The sequence below is a fragment of the Lithobates pipiens genome, unplaced genomic scaffold (assembly GCF_037356315.1).
Source record: "Lithobates pipiens isolate NorthernLeopardFrog02 unplaced genomic scaffold, aLitPip1_a1.2 Scaffold_8, whole genome shotgun sequence".
Taxonomy (NCBI): Eukaryota; Metazoa; Chordata; class Amphibia; order Anura; family Ranidae; genus Lithobates; species Lithobates pipiens.
Window position 1 is genome coordinate 174,544,700 of NW_027507903.1, and position 19,272 is coordinate 174,563,971.

The following is a 19,272-nucleotide window of genomic DNA, read 5'->3' on the forward strand; positions in this document are numbered from 1 at the left end:
CAGGAACTCAAGTGAAAAGTCAGTTGGGCTTCATAGCAGTTGAAGCATACACAACATACAGGTGTTGGTAAAAACTCACTCTGGAAAACCACAGCTTGAGAAAAAAATAAAAAATAAAAGAAGAACGATAGATAATATCCATGGGCAAGAAAGGAAAGCTGCCGCAAAGAAATCTACAAATGTATTAAAACAGCAAAAGGCATTAAAAAGATTTCATTAATCAGACCCACATTACTTAACGTATAACTAAAGGCAGAACTTCAAGTTCAATCCAGGGAGATTTACTCTCTGTATCCCGTTTACTGGGGAACATTAGTATTGGTGAACCCCATGACAAGGCATTTCCTCACACATCCTGCTTTGACTATGGGACAGGTAGTGGAGGGTAATCTCCCCAATGGGACACATGGGGAAATCTGAAAGCATAAGGGAGGGTTATACATTTTTTTAAAAATGCCTGCAATTCTACTTTAACTACAGAAGCTCTGGAAGGTTTTACCCCCTTCCTCACCAGGCCATTAAGTATATTAAGTATAGTTAATGTCTTTTTTTTCCCCACAAATAGAGGTTTTTTTTGGTGGTATTTGATCACCTCTATGGTTTATTTTTTGCGCTATAAACAAAAAAAGGCTGACAATTTAGAAAAAATAATCCAATATTTTTACTTTGTGCTATGAAACGTATCCAATTAAAAAAAAAAAGTAAAAAACTAATTTCTGAGTAGCCCTGGAAGTATCAGTATCGACCAATTCCCGCAGTGTCTACAGCAAAAGTAGAGGAGGTAGGGCTAACAAGAAACCACTAAAGGTACCAAGTTATGCAGAAAACATTTCCAGCATAACTTGGCACCTTTAGTGGTTTCCTGTTTGTGTGTGTATGTATGTGTGTGTGTATGTATGTGTGTGTGTATGTATGTGTGTGTGTACACACACACACACACACACACACACACACACACACACACATATATATATGGCCTTTGATGATGATTGAAATGTTTATCTATATGACTAGTCCCTAAGTGGCTATTTTGTGCCATTTCAGATTCATTATTCTGCTATGCTGTCTTCTGCATGTCCTGTGTAATGGTTTTTTGGCTCCGATTTCCCTATACCCTCCCTCTGAGCATGTTTGGGTACCCCTAGATCTGCTGCATGTGAGCACAAGGTCTTTGATACAGATATCCGATTGAATTGTGTATATTATATATGCTAGTCTTTACAATTTATTATAGTGCAACTACCCTCTCAATATTGGGTCTTGAAGAAGCCAACAGATGCTTTGTGGTTCATTCATGAGCCCTGCAGCTTTCAAACTGACAGCCCTTATGAAGCTGCAAGCCCTGCAGAAGCCTGACCGCCTTTAAGTAGACTTTGACTGCTCTCACCACATCAAGAAAATGTGGTGATTTTTCTTCCATAGAACAGGGTTCTGAAAAAGATGAAGGTAAAAAGTTAGGATGAGGAGGCAATACTACTTTATCCTTGTGAACAATAATAATATGGTTCTTTACAAGAAAGAGCAGCCAATTCTGATACCCTTCTTGCAGCAGATATGGTTACCAGAAAAAATAGATTCCTTGTCTAAAAAGGACCAAGGGAATATGTTGTATCGGCTGAAAAAAAGGCTGTTTTTGTAATGCCGACAAAACTCAATTCACCGCAAAAATGGAAAACCAGCCAGTTTATTTTTATTTTATTTTTCATGATGAAGCGGCTGACCAATTTTTCAACCATAATATTCTATACATATCTACCAGCCAGGGAAAGGCGTGAGGCCTAAAGATAGAGTCTCTCATAGCGTCTATTGCCAACATAAAGCTACTAAGAGCTTGCCAGACCCTGGGCCTGCTGAACAAGAATAACTTTGGGCACCTGTTTAAACCGGTCCCTCAAGGATTGACATTTACCAATTACTGACAGCACAGGCTGAGAACTCAACCTGTCAGGAAAATATATGTTTTTTGTTTTTTTTAATAGGAATTCCAACTCTTTATCCATTGGATCCCTAAGCATTTGAGCACTGTCTTCTGGACAAGTCAAACTTAATCAGAAGATATAGCAGCATCAATTGCTGGTATCTTCCACCTTTAGTAAGTTTTTTCCTTCATAGGATAAAGTGTGAAAATCTTTTTAGGAGGGAAAAAATGCTTATCTGGGTGATCCCACTCAGAATACATAAGCTTTCCCAACAATGAATGGACAGGAAAGGCATGCACAGCTTTGAGGAAGCTGTAGTGAACCCAACACAAGAAGTGGACACTCAGTTAAGGGTAGCATAAAATGTGAAGCGGACCAATTCAGTAAGAAATTGCACCCACAATCTCAGGTTATGAAGCTGATCCTTCCGCATTTGACCCCTCACAAGAGGAGTCATCAGCCTGTTCACGGTCCCCCGAGAGAAAATATCTTCTCCTGCCCCCAGATCCTCAGTTTGAGGGTCCTTGTGTAATGGAATGGAACCCATCGCATTTTATTCCAAACTGGGATGTGAATAAACCCACTAACCTTTTTCCAATCCTATCATGGCTGAGGAAAAAAAACTTTTTTAGAAATATAGACAGGGGCTGCAGTGTTGTAAACAGTTGAAAACATTACATGGCCCTTGATGGCTCACTCTGACCAGCCACCCCCTCTCAGGTGAGGATGCCATTGTAGAGATGAGTTTTAGGCTTTCAGACCTTGAGGGAAACCCTTTTAGCCCTCTTTTGGGGTATTACTACCTCCCCTTCCAACCATAGCCCGATGCATAAATGCAGAGGTACTACCAGAAGAAAATCGCATCCACTGCTTTGAGCAATAGTCCAGCCACTGAGGCTGCTATTAACGCTCAGCCTGATTCTATTAATAAAATGTGCAAAGGAAATGCCTGTGTCACCAACCTCTTGCACGCCCCTTTTTGCTCGTATCCTTCCGACAGCTGCAGCCAGTAAAAAAGGAGCTTTTTAAAACATTCTCCCATGCTAAGCGTTGCTGCACGCCAACGCTGCGCTAAGCCCTTCCGCACATTGCCTCCCCCCGGGAGGAGGAGACCTGGTGACCAGCCACCATGCAGGGGTGGTGAAAAAAAATTGATTGTTTCGCTTACCCCTTTCCAGGGAGAGGGGGAGTTTTGTCCAGGTGGGAGGGTGTTTAGTGAAAGAAAATAGAACCCCCCCCCCTCAAATCTTACCAGAGGTCTGAGCTGCTCACCGGAGGAAAAGTCTGCCGCTGCTGACACAGCGTGATCTCTGAGAAAGCATGACCAAGTACGTGCTCTATACAGCACCCAGTGGTGATGCTTAGGCATGAAAACATTTACTTTTTAAAGCAGACATTTCTAATCATTGGCTGCCGTTTGATAGCTGCAGGGCCCATCCCACCCCCGACATCACGCTGAATTCTGCAGTTACATATAGTGTAACTGCAACTGATAAATTGGCTCAGTGTTAAACCTGCCAGTTACAACCAGTGCCACCTGCCAGTGCCAACTGCCAAAAAAAGAAAAATTGGCTTAATAGATCGGCCGCAAAAATCGGCATCATATATCAGCCATTGGCCAGCCCGATTTCTAAATACTGGCATCGGCCAGAGAAAAACCCATATCAGTCAACCTCTAAATCAGACCTTATATGGCAGCCTGCAGTACACTGTGGCTGAAAGCCAAATCCTTGGCTGTTCAAACATCCACTTGATAAAATTTGGTGAACGTATGCACTGAAGACCAGGTAGCAGCCTTACAAATCTGAGCCACAGATACCTGATGGCGAAAAGCCCAGGAAGTTCCTACACCCCTGGCTGAATGAGCTCTTAACCTAAAGAGAGGAGCTTTACGTTTCAGTCCATAAATCCGTTACTGCCCATAAATCCAGGACATTGATGGGCAGATCTGTTCTGTCCTTGACCATTTCCCCATAGATGAGAGCCCCTCTAGGGTTGCTCCCCAGCCTGAGAGACTGGCATCTGTGGTCAGTACTCTTCAAGTTACCGGGAGGAAGAATCTTCCCTTTTGCATGTTCTGATCCTGCAACCACCAGTTTAGGCTTAAGCGTGCCTGAGGAGATAAGAACATTGGATAATCCAGGGCTTGCCCTCTCTTTTCCAAGCCAACAAGGTGTCTTGTTGTAGAGGCATGGAAAGGAACTAGGCATAGGGCACCACCTTGGAGGATACCATCCTCCCTAGAAGACTCATACAGAGTTGAATGGAGGGTTGTCTGGTGCCCCTTATCTGACGCACCTGATCCTTCAGGGCACAGATCCTTGCGGGTGGCAAGAATACTCTTGCTCGAACCATATCTAAGACCAGACCTAAATACTTTAGACTTTGATCTGGTCTCAAGGTTGACTTTTCAGTATTTATGATCCAGCCTAAGCTTTCCAAATACCGCACTGTGCATGTTATGCTCTGTTCTAGAGCCTGTAGTGAGTGATCTCTGAGAAGGAGGTCCTCCAGGTACCCAAGCACCAGGATCCCTTGGGCCCTTAAAAGACCCAGTACTGGTGCTAGGACCTTTATGAACACCCGGGGAGCTGTAGAAAGCTTGAAGGGTAGAGCCACAAACAGAAAATGACGTTCCTCTACTGCAAATCGCAGGAACCTCAGATGAGGCTGAAAGATAGGTACGTGTAAATACACGTCCTTTATGTCGATGGAAGCTAGAAAGTCTCCCATCTGGAGTGAGGCTACTACTGAGGGGACAGACTCCATTCCAAAGGACTGGATCAGTAGATGCTGGTTCAGGGATCTTAGGTTCAAAATGGGCCTTGAGTCCCCGTTTGGTTTTTGAACCGTAAATAGGTTTGAGTAAAACCCTAACGCCCCTTTCAGGTACAGTAACCTCTACAACCATGTAGTGCCTGAAGTAATAAGTCTATTTTTGGAGGATCCGAGGGAACACTGGATCTTAAAAACCTCTGGAGGGGGAAACCCTGCAACTCCAGCTTGTAACCGTGAGATATAGTTGAGGTGAACCACTCGTCCTGAACTTTTCTCCAAATGTCCGCAAAGTGCAACAGCCTTCCCCCCACCCGATGGAGTGGGGGGTGTCCCCTCAAAAGGAGGGCTTGGTGCTGGGTTTAGAAGAATTTTGGACTTGCGGCTTGCCCCTGGCCCTAGCGCCCTGTTGGCAGCGGAACTGTCTTGGCGCCGAGACATTTGAGGAAGTAGTCCCTGAGGTTTTAAACGATGGACGCCTGGTGCTTTTTTTTTCACAGGAAGTAGTGAACTCTGCCCTCCGTAAATCTTTTGGATATATTTGTCCAAATGATCACCAAATAAATGTTCCCAATGAAAGGGGAAACCTGCCAATAACTTTTTACAAGAAAGCTCGGCTGACCAGTTCTTAAAGTGGATGCAAAGCCAAACTTACTTTTTTTTTTTTTTTCAATTTAGGCTTGTAACTTACAGTACAGTATAGGATTTCGTATCATCTGTGCCCAGTCTTGCCACGAAGAGTTAATCCAGCTCTGAGCAATCCTCATATCTTTTTTCGGTGAGATGAAAACAAAGAGAAATACCAGTCAGTTCTTCCCCCCCCTGCAGTGACTGACAGGTGATTTACATATTTCATGCAGGAGCCTTAGAGAGGCATTATGTTTAATTCTCATCCCCTCCTCCAGCTCTCCCAGGATTGACTGCTCCACACCTCAGCATGATTGGGCATGCTGAAGTTATGTGGTAACTTTTCTGGGTTTTGACTGGATGTTAGTGATTATAGCAGAAGTTCAGTGTAAGAAATACACAGGAGAAAATTCATGTTGACAAGGGGAATGTAGAGGTGGGCAGGGAGTCTGCTGACATTACGACTCTATCCACCGAGCTCCGGACAACAGACCCACCCACAGAATCTGCAGTTTTTCGGGTCTCAGACAGAGGGTAGACATATGACAGGTAAGGATACATGCTGGAGGCATGCATATCCTTATATAAAAACACTATGGAAGTCGTTTAAAAAAAAAAAGAGTGAGAGTGGGCTTACGTCCACTTTAATCCAAAAAAGTCCATGCATATGTAGAGACAAGCGAGTCAAATGAGAAACCTGCTGTATTGAATCCTTTAAGGTGTCAACAGCAAAACACAGCGCTTGAAAAATATATGCCTCATTTTCAGGCAGATCATCCTCCTGGTTAGGCCTATCAAGCCGTCTGATCTGATCACTTACGGACTGGCAGATATCAATTGCTGCAACAGCTGGCTGAACTGGCCGAAGAAAAGGAAGCCTTTAATGATGACTCCAATTTTTTGTCAACAGGGACTTTCAAACCCTGTGCGTTATCTACCAGATAAGTCAAGTTCTTGTTTAAGAGACTGCTGCATCTACAGCTGCCATGCTCTACTTCTTAACAAACATTTCACCAATGGGATATAAAAGCATAAACCTCTTAGCAGGAACAAAAATCCTGTCAGAATGTTCCCAATCCGCATACTTCAGCCCAACAGACTGTGTAAGGGGAAAGCTTGTGTGGCCTGAAGAGGCCTCAGGGATCCCAAAAGAGGATCAGGGAGGCTCAGTAACCTCTGCAAGAGGCAACTTAAAGGTAAGAGTCAGGATCAAAAGCCTCTGTGATTGAGAGGCAGACACCAACTGGATATCTTCTTGTCCAGATTGCTTGGAAGCAGACTCATCCGCCAGGCTATCCACAGAATCCTGAGCTTTAAGCTCTTCCCCATCCTCAACCCATTCCTGCTCAGACTAGGAGACTCCGGGAAGGGGGATCAGTCATGCTTCTTGCCACCCTGCAGGGTGGAGGCAATCATGCCAGCAATCCTGTGCTCTAACCTGGCTAGGGCTGAGGACAGTTCATCCTTAGTGATAAAGGGTGAAGCAGCAGCATTGACTATAGGCACAATCCCAGATAGGCGCAGCAGCTCAGATTGCTCGGAAGCCTCTGTTCCTTCAGGGGATACAACACTAGGGATACGACTAGGTTCATTAGGAACTACTGATGATACAGTTAGTCTAGATAAAGGCTACGGCGCATTTGCTGCAAAACCCATGCGTGCCACATGCGAATGCACATGTGCCATGGCAAACCAAGGCGAAATGGTGCACTGTTGTGCGCTATCATACAGGTAAAAAACAGCCAGATACAAGCAAAAAAAGGTACACTCTGCAAACACCCACAGCTATCCCAAAAACTCCCCCATATGTTCACCGCACACACTCACGCTCACTGGAACACCCCACAATGTTAAATAAAGGGGTTTCACTTACCCGTCCAGGCGCAGCGCAGCTTAGACACTAAGAGCCCAATCTTCACCCTTCACGGCGGGTTCCTGTCATTTGAGGACCTTCAAGGACTGGGTACCCTGTTCATGTTTAGGGTCCACTGCTGGACCTGCACAGCACCCTGCAGGGATGCCTTAGCGCTGTGGTGTCCAGGATTCCACTTCGCAGGGCCCAGCGCCCGGAGGCCACATTACAGGCAAAACCTCACAGGATCTTGAGTCTTCTTTACAAGGCTCGGGTACCATTTATCTAAGCATATAAAGCCTGTGTCAAATGGATCTGATTGGTCAATCCCTTGATTTATTTTGTGGGACTAGATACATGGAGCTCAGAGAGCTTAAACTGTGCCATCCACCCTGCAGACACTGGTAAAAAAAAAACTGAAGTACTTCCTGTATGGGAGGGGTTACATAGGGGATCACTTCCTGTCTAAAGACCTTTGGTCTATCAGTGTCCATTCACCTGGAGATGAAGTATAACCCAGTAGGTAATGAATATTAGCCAACTCTGTGTCCCATGATGTATGAAAAAGAAACGCCAGCTCTGTTAATTTAAAGGAGATGGTGTGGGAGTGGTACCATTATTTTACTGTTTTGTTCAAGAATCTGAAGGTCGATTGCTTGTTATGGGATACTGCACTTCGCACCACATCCTTGTCCTCTACAAAGCCAATACGACTATTTGTTGTTACAAGGAATTTGGCGCAGGCAGTACCCATTACCGACATGATTAGGTAATCCATCTAATGTTAGGCTCTTCTAGACATACAGTAATATGATCTGGTACAGTAGGAAGTGCCAATTCCCTTATTGACAAATTGGGTTTACATGTATCTGAGCAACCACATCAAGACCAAACAGATAAACATAGATTAAACAATGCCGAAAGGAAGAGACTAGATTATTACACGGGCAATTCCTTTGCTTATTGTAGGAAAAAATTTCAGTAGGGGAACCACCACTGTGCATCAAGGAGACTACAACATTTACATAGGGAACAGGCACTGGGGATATGCATGATGCCTTAGGAAAGGACACCCAACCAAAGTCTGTTTTTCAATTGCAATTGAGGGAAGTTTTAAAAAGAATAAAACTGTATAATACACATACTAACACTTTATTTTCCCCAAAAAAAAACCCGTACTGAAGAAATATGTAGGATGCCATTGTTAACCTCTTTTTGAAAATGTTTGTTACCTGCAGTCTTTGGCTGCAATCCTTTCTGTGCTACAGACCTGAAACATACACTAAATTGTCAAAATTATTGGGACACCTGCCTTTACATGAACTTTAATGGCATCCCAGTCTTAGTCTGGGAGGTTCAATATTGAGTTGGCCCATCCTTTGCAACTAGAACAGCTTCAACTCTTCTGGGAAGGCTGTCCACAGGGTTTAGCAGTGTGTCTATGGGAATGTTTGACCATTCTTCCAGAAGCACATTTGTGAGGTTAGGCACTGATGTTGTATAAGAAGGCCTGGCTCGCAGTCTCTGCTCTAATTCATCCCAAAGGTGTTCTTTTGGGTTGAGGTCAGGAGGTGCAGTCAAGTTCCTCCATCCCAAAATCGCTCATCCACGTCTTTATGAACCTTGCTTTGTGCACTGGTCCAAATACTTTGGTGGAGGAGGGATTATGATGTGGAGTTGTTTTTCAGGGGTTGGGCTTGACCCCTTGGTTCCATTGACGGGGACTCTTAAGGAGTCAGAATACCAAGACATTTTTGACAATTTCATGCTCCCAACTTTGTGGGAACAGTTTGGGGATGGCCCCTTCCTGTTCCAACATGATTGAGAACCAGTGCCCAAAGCAAGGTCCATAAAGACATGGATGAGTGAGTTTGGGGTGGAGGAACTTGACCGGCCTGCAGAGTCCTGACCTCAAACCGAATGAACACCTTTGGGATGAATTAGAGCGGAGACTGCGAGCCAGGCCTTCTTGTCCAACATCAGTGCTTGACCTCACAAAATGTGCTTCTGGAAGAATGGTCAAACATTCCCATAGACACACTCCTAAACCTTGTGGACAGCCTTCCCAGAAGAGTTGAAGCCGTTATAGCTGCAAAAGTGGGCCAACTAAAGTTCATGTGTGTGTAAAGGCAGGCGTCCCAATACCTTTGGTAATATAGTGTACATGCAGAACAGGGAAGTATTTGAAATCAGGACTATCTGCATACTTACTATGGGTCAATCACAAAGTATTTAAAAAGAGGATCTTAAAGCGGGGTTCCACCCTAAAGTGGAACTTCCTCTCATCGGAACCATCCCCCCCTCCGGTGTCACAGTTGGCACCTTTCAGGGGGAGGGGGGTGCAGATACCTGTCTAAGAGGTATTTGCACCCACTTCCGGGCATAGACTACCACGGGAGTCTATGCCGTTTCCTGCCCCGGCGCACTGACTGCTGGGACACACATGGGTCCCAAAGACAGCGCGGACCATTCCCATTGCACTGCGCGACTCGCTCATGCGCAGTAGGGAACCGGGAAGTGAAGCCGCAACGCTTCACTTCCTGATTCCCTCACTGAAAATGGTGACGGCAGCAACCGAGATCCGATCGATCGATCTCTGCTGGTGACATCGCTGGACCCTGGGACAGGTGAGTGTCCATTTATTAAAAGTCAGCAGCTGTAGTATTTATAGCTGCTGGCTTTTAATATTTTTTCTGTAGGTGGAATCCCTCTTTAATATCCAGGGAACTAATTATTTTAGGTGGGGCAGTCAGCAATGAATGTCTCCATAATTCCTCAGTAATAGTTTATTTTACATGCGGGTCAAATATGGTTTAGTGTAAAATGTTTGCCAAGTGGCTATCTGTAAGCCTGCCTCTTATAGAAGCTTTGGAAAAGGCATCCATTGACCCTTGTATCTTTATTACGCAAATCCTTGTGACCACTTTTTGCAGCACAGACTGCAAAGCTTTGTTCATCTTTTCGTTTTAATTTTATAATCTGGAAGTCAGCTCTCTTTATGCACAGTTAATTTTCCACTTTTGTGAAGAGTGCTCCTTGCGGATAGTGGGTAATTAGTCATCAAGAAAGTCACTTCTCTTGAACTGAAAGGATGATAAGGACTCGGCTACTACAAATACTGAGTTAGACAAGAAGTCCAAAATAAAAGAGCAAATTCTAGCAGGAATCCAAATCATACGTCATATCACATTAATTCTACTGCAATGTGGAGAATATATTAAAATACTCACTAGCGCAGTCAACTTGTAATCAACAAAATCCTTGCAAGCATGAATATATGGACAGACAACCCCCTATATTTTACCTTTTACATGTTCAGCTGGTAATAAAAGTTATACAACACCTAAACCTATCACTTAGGAATACATGCCTGGCATTTGACAAATCCAAGTAAAATTAAAAACATTATTTTATAATTAACACATTCAAATATTTTTTTTTTAAATCTACCTCCATTGCCTTAGCTGGATTCCAATGTCTACAGCCTACAATTTCTTGGGTATTGAAAACTAATAATGGGAAATGTCCTCTATTTTTTTGGTTGACTGAATTGAAAGTAGTAAAAATTAAAAAAACTAGGTACCAATCCATAGATCAACAGTAATTGTGGGTGAGCAGAAGTGGGCATCTGTAAAATGTGTCAACCTACTGCAATCAAAATATATATGGAGTTTTAGAGGATGGAAATTCAATCCATACATTGGTGGATCTTATATGTGGAAATGAAACTGCAAGAAAAAAAGGAATGTGCTCGCCAGGGACTAGACCTGGCCAATGTTTGTGTTAATACTGTATTGTAGCACTGTAACGATCTCAAGGAAGAGAAAGGTACGTACTACAAAAACAAAAAAAGTAAAGCACAGCTGATCATTCAGAAATTCACTTTTAAACCGATAACATAAAATTATAATAAAATGCAAATTACAAATCTGTGGGTACAAGGACACATCAGCATATCCCCAGTCATAGGTCCTTCCAACACCAGACAATCAAGCTGCTCAACACCAGTGGCTTTAGCAACTCCAGAATGTGGCTTGCTGGATGACCCTTAACTGCATTTTGGAGTATCTGCCCCTGCATCTGACTGACAAAAGTGCAGATGGCCCAAAACACATAGGAGGCACAGTACTGCGTAAGCCTAGAAAGTTCTACACTTAAACAGTTTGCATTCCCCAAAGAGGATTAAAGAGGAAGTAAACACTGCCAGAGAGCCGTTCCTTCAGAGCACATTCGCCTATGAGGTCTTCAGGGGTGTATGCAATATTATATATATATATATATATATATATATATATATATATATCTCCTAAACGGTGCAGGTTTAGGAGAAATTTACTGTACCTATTGGTAAGCCTTAATATAGGCTTACCAATAAGTACAAACAATCTAGGGATGTTTACTTCCTCTTTAAGTCTGGGATCAGGACTAAATTCTTGGAACTCCTGATATTTTGATAAATTCTTTGTACTTTGTAAGATTTTCTTAATGCACACAATCAGATGTGCTCTGCCCTTTTGTTTTTGCAGAATCTTGTGTTTTTCTCATAACTTTACTGTGATTTTGTAATCTATTGAGAAACTCTATAAAAAGAGCCAGGGCGCCGCCCCCCTAATCCATGCGCCTGGCCCCTAATCTACATGCGGGATGCCAGATGCATGGATTCCAATGGGGTTTTTTTTATTTTTTAAGCACATGATTAGAGCCTGAGGTCCCACCCACTTGTGTGACAAAAGCAAATTAATATCCGCTATTGTCTTCTTCCTGCTTCTCCTCCCAGCCAATCAAGAAGTGGGAGGAGCACGATTGGCCAAGAGGAGAAGTGATTATATTGGCCGGTACCGGCAAAGATTTCCAGGGAGATCCGGAAGATGGCCACCGTCATTGGTTCTGCATCCGTCAGCAGTGCCTGCAAGAGCCCAACTGCATAAATACCACCCACCGGGTGGGGGGCGGGGTTTGTTTGACGCCTCCCCCAGCCGTCATTGGTGTTAAGATTGTCTGTAGCATGTATACTGCAAAATAATTTGCAACCCAAGCATTTCTGTTTATGCCTGAAACTGTTCAAAAGACATTGCAAGATGGTTGCTTTGTGCTTGTATGTGTTACAGTTCCCTGGTGTCTATGGTCTGCCTAAAGGTTTTAGCAAGCACAGATAGCACAAGTACTTCTTTCTGGAGCGACATAACCAACTAAAACCACACAAATTATAACCACCAGTAATCTGAATTAGAAAAATTCTGGGCAACTAGAAACAAAGCATATATAATGAACTATACCTAATGACTGGTGTTCTCTTTTATACTCACCATGGTTTATCTCTTGACACTTTAGAAGAGAACACTGTGTGTTGTTTGTTGTTGGAGGTAAGTAGATTGTCTTTGGGCGCTTTGAATGGCTTTGAGTTACTGCTGACAGGGTTATGGCCGCTGATACAGGTTTTCGGTTTCATCTGTACGTGTGATGTTCTGTTGGAGTTGGAAGGAGGAGAAGTCGGAGATGGGGAAGGTTTGCACATTGAACCGTGTCTTCTTTCTGTAAAAGGATAATACAATTTTGTAATATGGTTCGCAGTTCTACCCCAGCCAAACAGGTTAATTCACAGGTGAAATCTACATTGAGCTATTTTGTAAAATGATGTAGGTATTCTTGTAATCCAGCCACCATTGATAACTACATAACTACCTCATGGAAGACCTCCCTCCTTTTCACTATCCCCTCCCTTCCACTGCTGGAAAAGGATTTTTTTTTTATCCATTAATAAAGTTTTGCCCTGCCTCCCTGAACGTCATTTGCCTAGGCAAATGTCCTGCAAGGTCCTCCCTTTGACTCCTGGGATATGCACATCATATATCCCAGGAGGCATGACGCTACATTCAAAAAGGAGGAGGGGTGCGCGACTAGCATAATCAGAAGGTACCCTGGCAGCATGGGACTGAGAGGTGGTAGTGTACAAGAGGATCCCACAGTGGGTATTAGAAATGTGCCTCCCGGACCACCCAGTAAGCAGGGGGAGAGGCAGCCAAAGAGCCTCTTTAAAGTTTTAGAGAAGCCCAATACTAAAAACAATGCCTCCCCCTACCCATCCTGCACCAACAAATAGGGTGTGGAGCAGGGCTACCTAGTCATATGGAAATACAAATTGCCCGTATTCATGCAATGGTAGGAGCAGATAGCTTAGAGTCCTGGAGCCTAACTGGCAGCCTCAGGGCCACATACAGCCCTTCAATAATAATGGAAGCATTCGTTTGTAAAGAGGCTATAATAACAGTGATCTCTGGTCTCCGTCTTCTGTAGTGCGTCACCAACCATCCCTGTTGCATGTCTGCAGTCTCTGATCATTTCCTCTAGTATGTCTGAAGTCTCTTATAGTATTCTGTGAAATACATATTATTCATGGCCCTTGGGAGGTGTCAAGGGCCACAGTTGAGGCCCTCCACACTTTGCAATTTGACAACCACTGCCCTAGAGAGTGTCTGTTGTACAATGAATGTGTTAGTTTGTTTGGCACGCATTATGGGTTCAAACTTCTAGAAAGTAACATTTGAAACCCCAATTCTATCCACAGATTATCTGGAAGAATTTTTTTTTATTATTCATTTAAAATATAACATGCAATTTTTACAGCATGCTCAAATTGACACAAGTGTAATGCCTTCAACAGTTTACTAGGAATGAATTCAGTTTTCACTTGAAAATTTATTAGAGATATCCCAGACTACAGAATGACTGACCATCACATCAGCTTTTATATGATGATTAAATATGGCTTCAAAAATGCCTTTAAGGTGTTAATTATTAGTTATGACCATTGCGTCCATTATACGATGTATAAAAAAAAAGAAAAGGATTTGTTCGATAGTTGGTAAGGCTGAATAAAGACAACACTAGTCCATCCAGTTCAACATGTGTGTGCGCACGTGTGTTCATGTCAAAAAATTTCCATACTCTTGTTAGAGCTGGGCGATTTTCTAAAAAAAGAAAATCTGTGATTTTTAGAAAAAAATACTTGTTTCCAATTTGAGTTTGTTTTGTTTTTTCATGGACACCGCGCCGGTCCCGAGAAGCTGCGGGCAGGAGTTTTTAGGCAAGGGCGCGGCTTCGACCTAGACCGCGGCATCCAGCCTCGCGGTCTAGGCCAAAGCCGCGGCCTCGCCTAAAACCTCCTGCCCGCAGCACCTCAGGACCGGCGCGGTGTAAGCGCCGGTCCTGGTGAAAAAAAAAAAATCTAAAAAAATCAATTTGATGACATTTTTAATCGATTTGACCTCTCAACTCGATTCAAGATTTAAATAGATTTTTTCCCCAGCCCTAATTCTTGTATATGGTGTTAGTGAAGATGCTCATCCAAGAGAGGCGACACTTTAAATTTCTTTACAGGTTACTAGTTCAGAGTTACAGAGGAGGTCTAGTGCGAGAATTGTTGCTCGCACTCTAACGCACGCGGCAATGCCTCACATGTGTGATTTTAACACCATTTACATATGCAGGCGCGACTTACACAATCTTTTGCTGATGGGCATGGGGACGCTTTAAATGTTTTTTGGAGTTTTATTTATTTTACTAAATTTTTTTATTTTTACACTCTCTTTAAATAATTTTTTTTGATAATTTTATCCCTTTTGCAAAGAATGTAAACATCCCTTGTAATAGGAATGGTGCGTGACAGGTCCCCTTTATGGAGAGATGTGGGATCTATAAGACCCCACATCTCTCCTCCAGGCTGGAAAGATTGAGATAAAAAAAAAAAAAAGAACTCTTTCTTTCCAGCAGAGTTCTCGGCTTTGTTTACTTCCACCAGCTGGACCTGACGTCATAACGCAATAATGTATAGAATGATCAAGCGGCTTAACTGCTGCTATGATTGTTCTTACCGTGCACAGAATCACTGGCTGTAAAAGATGATATCTGAATGATGCCTGCAGCTGCAGGCATCATTCAGATATCCCCACTTAAAGTCAATGACTTCATATGACGTGAATAGGCTGGAAGTGGTTAAAACACTAGTGAACTTCACAACAATACTCTTCAGCCTGAGCTCTCTCCCTCCCAAAGCACACACAAGTACCACCATTCCTACCCACCAGCTTACACTAGGGTTGCACTGATACCAATACTAAGCATTTGTATGCGTATCAATACTTCTGCAAATGCTCCGATACCTGAAATCGATACTTTCAGGCTCAGTTCTTTCAGCTGTCGGCGGGATTCTCCCACTGTCAACTAAAATGTAAGGCATGGGGCCATAACGTTCTTAACAACCGATGGCTCCTTCAGCTGTCTGTGAGGTTCCCCTGTTGACAGCTAAAGTGTAAACAAAGTCCCGGCAATTGGAACTGTCAAAAAATAAAATAAAAAGTAACCGGGCAATGTTTATCAACAACAGGCTTAGCCACTGAAACAGAAAGATAAAAAGAAACATTTCTTTTTGTATATTTCTGTTTATCCATTTACAGATCAAAGGGATGAACTTCAATTTGCAGATGAAGTCAGTTTAAAACAACCTGTCAAGAAAAAAATAAATAAAAAATTTAATTAAATGTACATCTGTTTAACCCCTTCTTAACCCTCAATTTACGCAAATCGGGCTTAATTAACGCTTTATTCTCCTTCTCCATTTAATTATTTTCCTGATTTTTTTTTTTTTACACATCTATTTTCTAAACTATTATTAATTAAAACTTTTTTTTTTGTTTGCTCTGTTCATTAATATTTTACATGTTTCACAATGAAAAATAGCACAAAAAAATAAAAAAAGTATTTGGGAGTACGAAAAAATAAAAAAGTATCTGTACACAAAATAGTATTGGTGCATTCCTAGCTTATAAATCAGACATCAGCCACTCCCGCTGCAAACCATGGTTCTCGGCTAGAAAGCAGCGTGTCATGTAATTACTCGAGAGTGAATTGAGGTATTTTGTAAAATTGCCAGGAACTGTTATTTAAATCATGGTGCACTTATATTTTGCACTGCCTCAAATAAAAGCTCTGTAAAAGTATGAATTATTTACAGTGGATAATACTGCAAGTATAGCTGGGATATAAATGTTCTTCACACTATGAACTTCATTACTACACAAAATCCACAGCCAGATATCACCTTAGATTGACAAGTACATAGAGAAACGCGCTAAGAGGTCAGCCACTCGTAGTACTTGATGATGAACGGATAATACAGCTCTCTGCGAGGTGGGTAAATAGGATGACAGGTTGAGCCGAATGGATTTATTAACTATGGCCAACTATTTGCAGTTATAAGGTCCCTCCTGTCACTCTTGCATTAATGACAAACTGATCTGTAAAAATTGAAGGCTCTTCCAACTCAGATGAAATGAGATGCTGAAAATAGCACCCGACGGACAAGGATCAACCATGAAAACAGTGAAGGGAACTACACAAGTAACTATGAGAACTTGCGAGGAACACTGCAAAATATACTGGACCTCATTTATCGCAGTGTCTGACAGCTGTCTGTGTAACTTATAATCACAAGCTTTACTTTTTATACCTTCAGTGCAATGTCAAAAATGAAAAGGATAATGTGACTGGTTGCTTTGGGCAGCTGACAGCTCCAAATTCAGTTTGATAAATGACCCATATCAAACAATGTTCCCACCATAAATGTCGGGTTTGCAGACATCAATGTGTTCTACTGTTGTTACAGCAAAACAACGATCACACAAATGTTATAACAGTGGATAACAGACTACTAAAAAAATGACAGACTAAATAAAACATAACTGTTTAAGGCCCCTTTCACACAAGCTTTCCAATCAAGTCCGCCTGTCAGTTTTTCAGGCGGACGGACCGGATTGGAAGCTCCATTCACTCCTATGGAGCGGTGGACTTCAGCGATGACATGTCTGCTGACACCCGCTGCTTTTGATCTTAGAATGCATTAAGATCAAAAAGCCTTCTGCCTTTACAACTATTTAAAAGCTGGGTACACACAGGCTGAATGGCGGTAGACGACAAAAAAAAAAGACCATCATTCAGGCTGTGGCATGCTTAATACAGCGGCTCTGACCGGCGCGGTCAGTTTGTGTTCACGAAAAAACTGTTAGTGTGTACCGGGCTTAAAGTGATTGTAAAGTCTCTTTTTTTTCTGTTAAAAATAATAAACATGTTATACTTACCCGCACTGTGCAGTGGATTAGCAAAGGGCAGCCCAGATCTTCCTCTTCTTGGGTCCCACGCTGACGCTCCTCCCTCCAGATGAGTGCTCCTACAAAAAGCAGATTGCTATGGGGGCACCCAGCCTAGTCCCCTTTCTCTCCTCATTGGCTGGCTGACTTTGATTGACAGCAACGGGAGCCAATGATGCTGTGCTGCTGTCTCAGCCAATGACGAGGGGAGTCCCAGGCAGCTGAGACAATTCTTCAACAGTGCTGGATAGAGGTGGGCTCAGGTAAGTATGAGGGGGGTTGCTGTACACAGAAGGCTTTTTATCCTAATGCACAGAATGCATTAAGAAAAAACAAAAACCTTGTGCCTTCACTTTAAGCCTGGTACACATGGGCTGAATATGGGCTCTTCTGTCACTTCTGTCGAGTGGGCATGCCGGAAAAAAAAAAACAGTAGACCAGAATCCGATCAGCGCACGCAACCAATGACATCACATAGTTAGTACAGTGAGCTATTCGCAAGCTCCTCCGTTTTTTTTGTTCAGCCCACTGAGTTGAAAAAAAAGATAAACAACTAGTGTGTACTGGGCTTTAGTTGGGTTACAAATAAAAGATAAAAAGGCAGATTAGATAAAAATTATACCGACAGAAACAAACACAAAAACTTTGTGGCCATTATCTTTCTAATCTTTTATATCACAATGTGAATTATTTCCTGTTATTAAAGGCTAGTGTAAAAAAACAAAAAAAACAAACAAAAAAACAAAAAAATCAACATCTTGAAGAGATATGGGAGATAGCAGCATGGTTACACTACTACTGTTACAAGTAACACATGTGGCAAAGGAAAATCCCTTTAGAGATGAAAATAGCAAAATGTTTGTCTCTTCCCAGTCAAAGGTGCTGTCCCTGGGCATCACAATGTGCCAAGGTAGCAGTTTGAAAGATGTAAACTAGTCCCTAACAAAGTCTGTAGGCCTCAGCTATTAAAAACAGGGCCAGATTTATACAACTAATGCTATATTTAGAAATTCACATTTTCAATATGTTCACAGTTTAGATAGATAAGAGGGAGAGTGCTTCAAGAGCTCACACCTGTAGAATGGAAGGATGGAGAAATAAAGGACAGATGGAATGCTAGATACGAATTGTAAAGAGCAGTGAGATGAACGAATAAGTGGCTTGAGTACCATATGTTGGTCTGTTCACATTTGAATGAAACTTTCCTACTGCTGTTCACCCCTAAAAGCGGAGTTCCACTCGTTTTTATCCACTTGCCTTCTGACTTTATCAGCAACACTGCTCAGGCCTTGTGCCTTGGTCCTCCAGACCATCTAACTCAGCATTCCTGTGTTCATGTACCAACACTGCACCTCTGTCAGCTCTTTCTTTCTTGACAGACAAGGAGTTAATACGGCGCACTCAGGCTACAGCTGTATATACAAGATCAGGGATGAAGTGCAGGTGGGGGGGAGGAGGAGAGTCTGGCAATATGACTTGGTGTGTAATTGTAAATACATCACTTCAAGTGCAAGCAACCAGCAACAACAGACGGTATAGTTACAGCACCTGAGCCCGCATTTCTGAAAACACGACTTTTATAAAAGCCTGTACTTTTACCATCTACCAAAGGTGCATAAAAACCTGATACATCCTCCCGGTAGACCCATAGTGGCCATTATGGAAAGCGTAACTAGTTACTTTTCCATTTATATTGCTCACTTCCTGCAAAGTATAGTCCAAAACGTACCTTCCTACATTAAAGTGGTTCTGCACTTAAAAAAAAAAAAAATTAAAAGCCAGCAGCTACTAATATTGCAGCTGCTGACTTTTAATAAATTGACACTTACCTGTCCCAGGGTCCAGCGATGTCGGCGGCAGATGACGAGCGCTCGCTTGTCTCTCTGCTGCTCCCGCCGCCATCCTCTGTCAGGGAATCGGGAAGTGAAGCGTTGCAGCTTCACTGCCCGGTTCCCTA

General features: G+C 42.6%; 1 protein-coding gene across 3 annotated transcripts in view; it reads right to left on the bottom strand.

The window, feature by feature from the left end:
* The window catches only part of ATXN7L1 (ataxin 7 like 1), a 192,581-nt gene that overhangs the window by 58,134 nt on the left and 115,175 nt on the right, over positions 1-19,272 (bottom strand). For all 3 annotated transcript variants that reach the window (XM_077472254.1, XM_077472253.1, XM_077472255.1), the window contains one exon: positions 12,480-12,705. In XM_077472254.1, the coding sequence (XP_077328380.1) occupies positions 12,480-12,705 (226 nt within the window). The remainder of the gene's footprint in view (positions 1-12,479; positions 12,706-19,272) is intronic.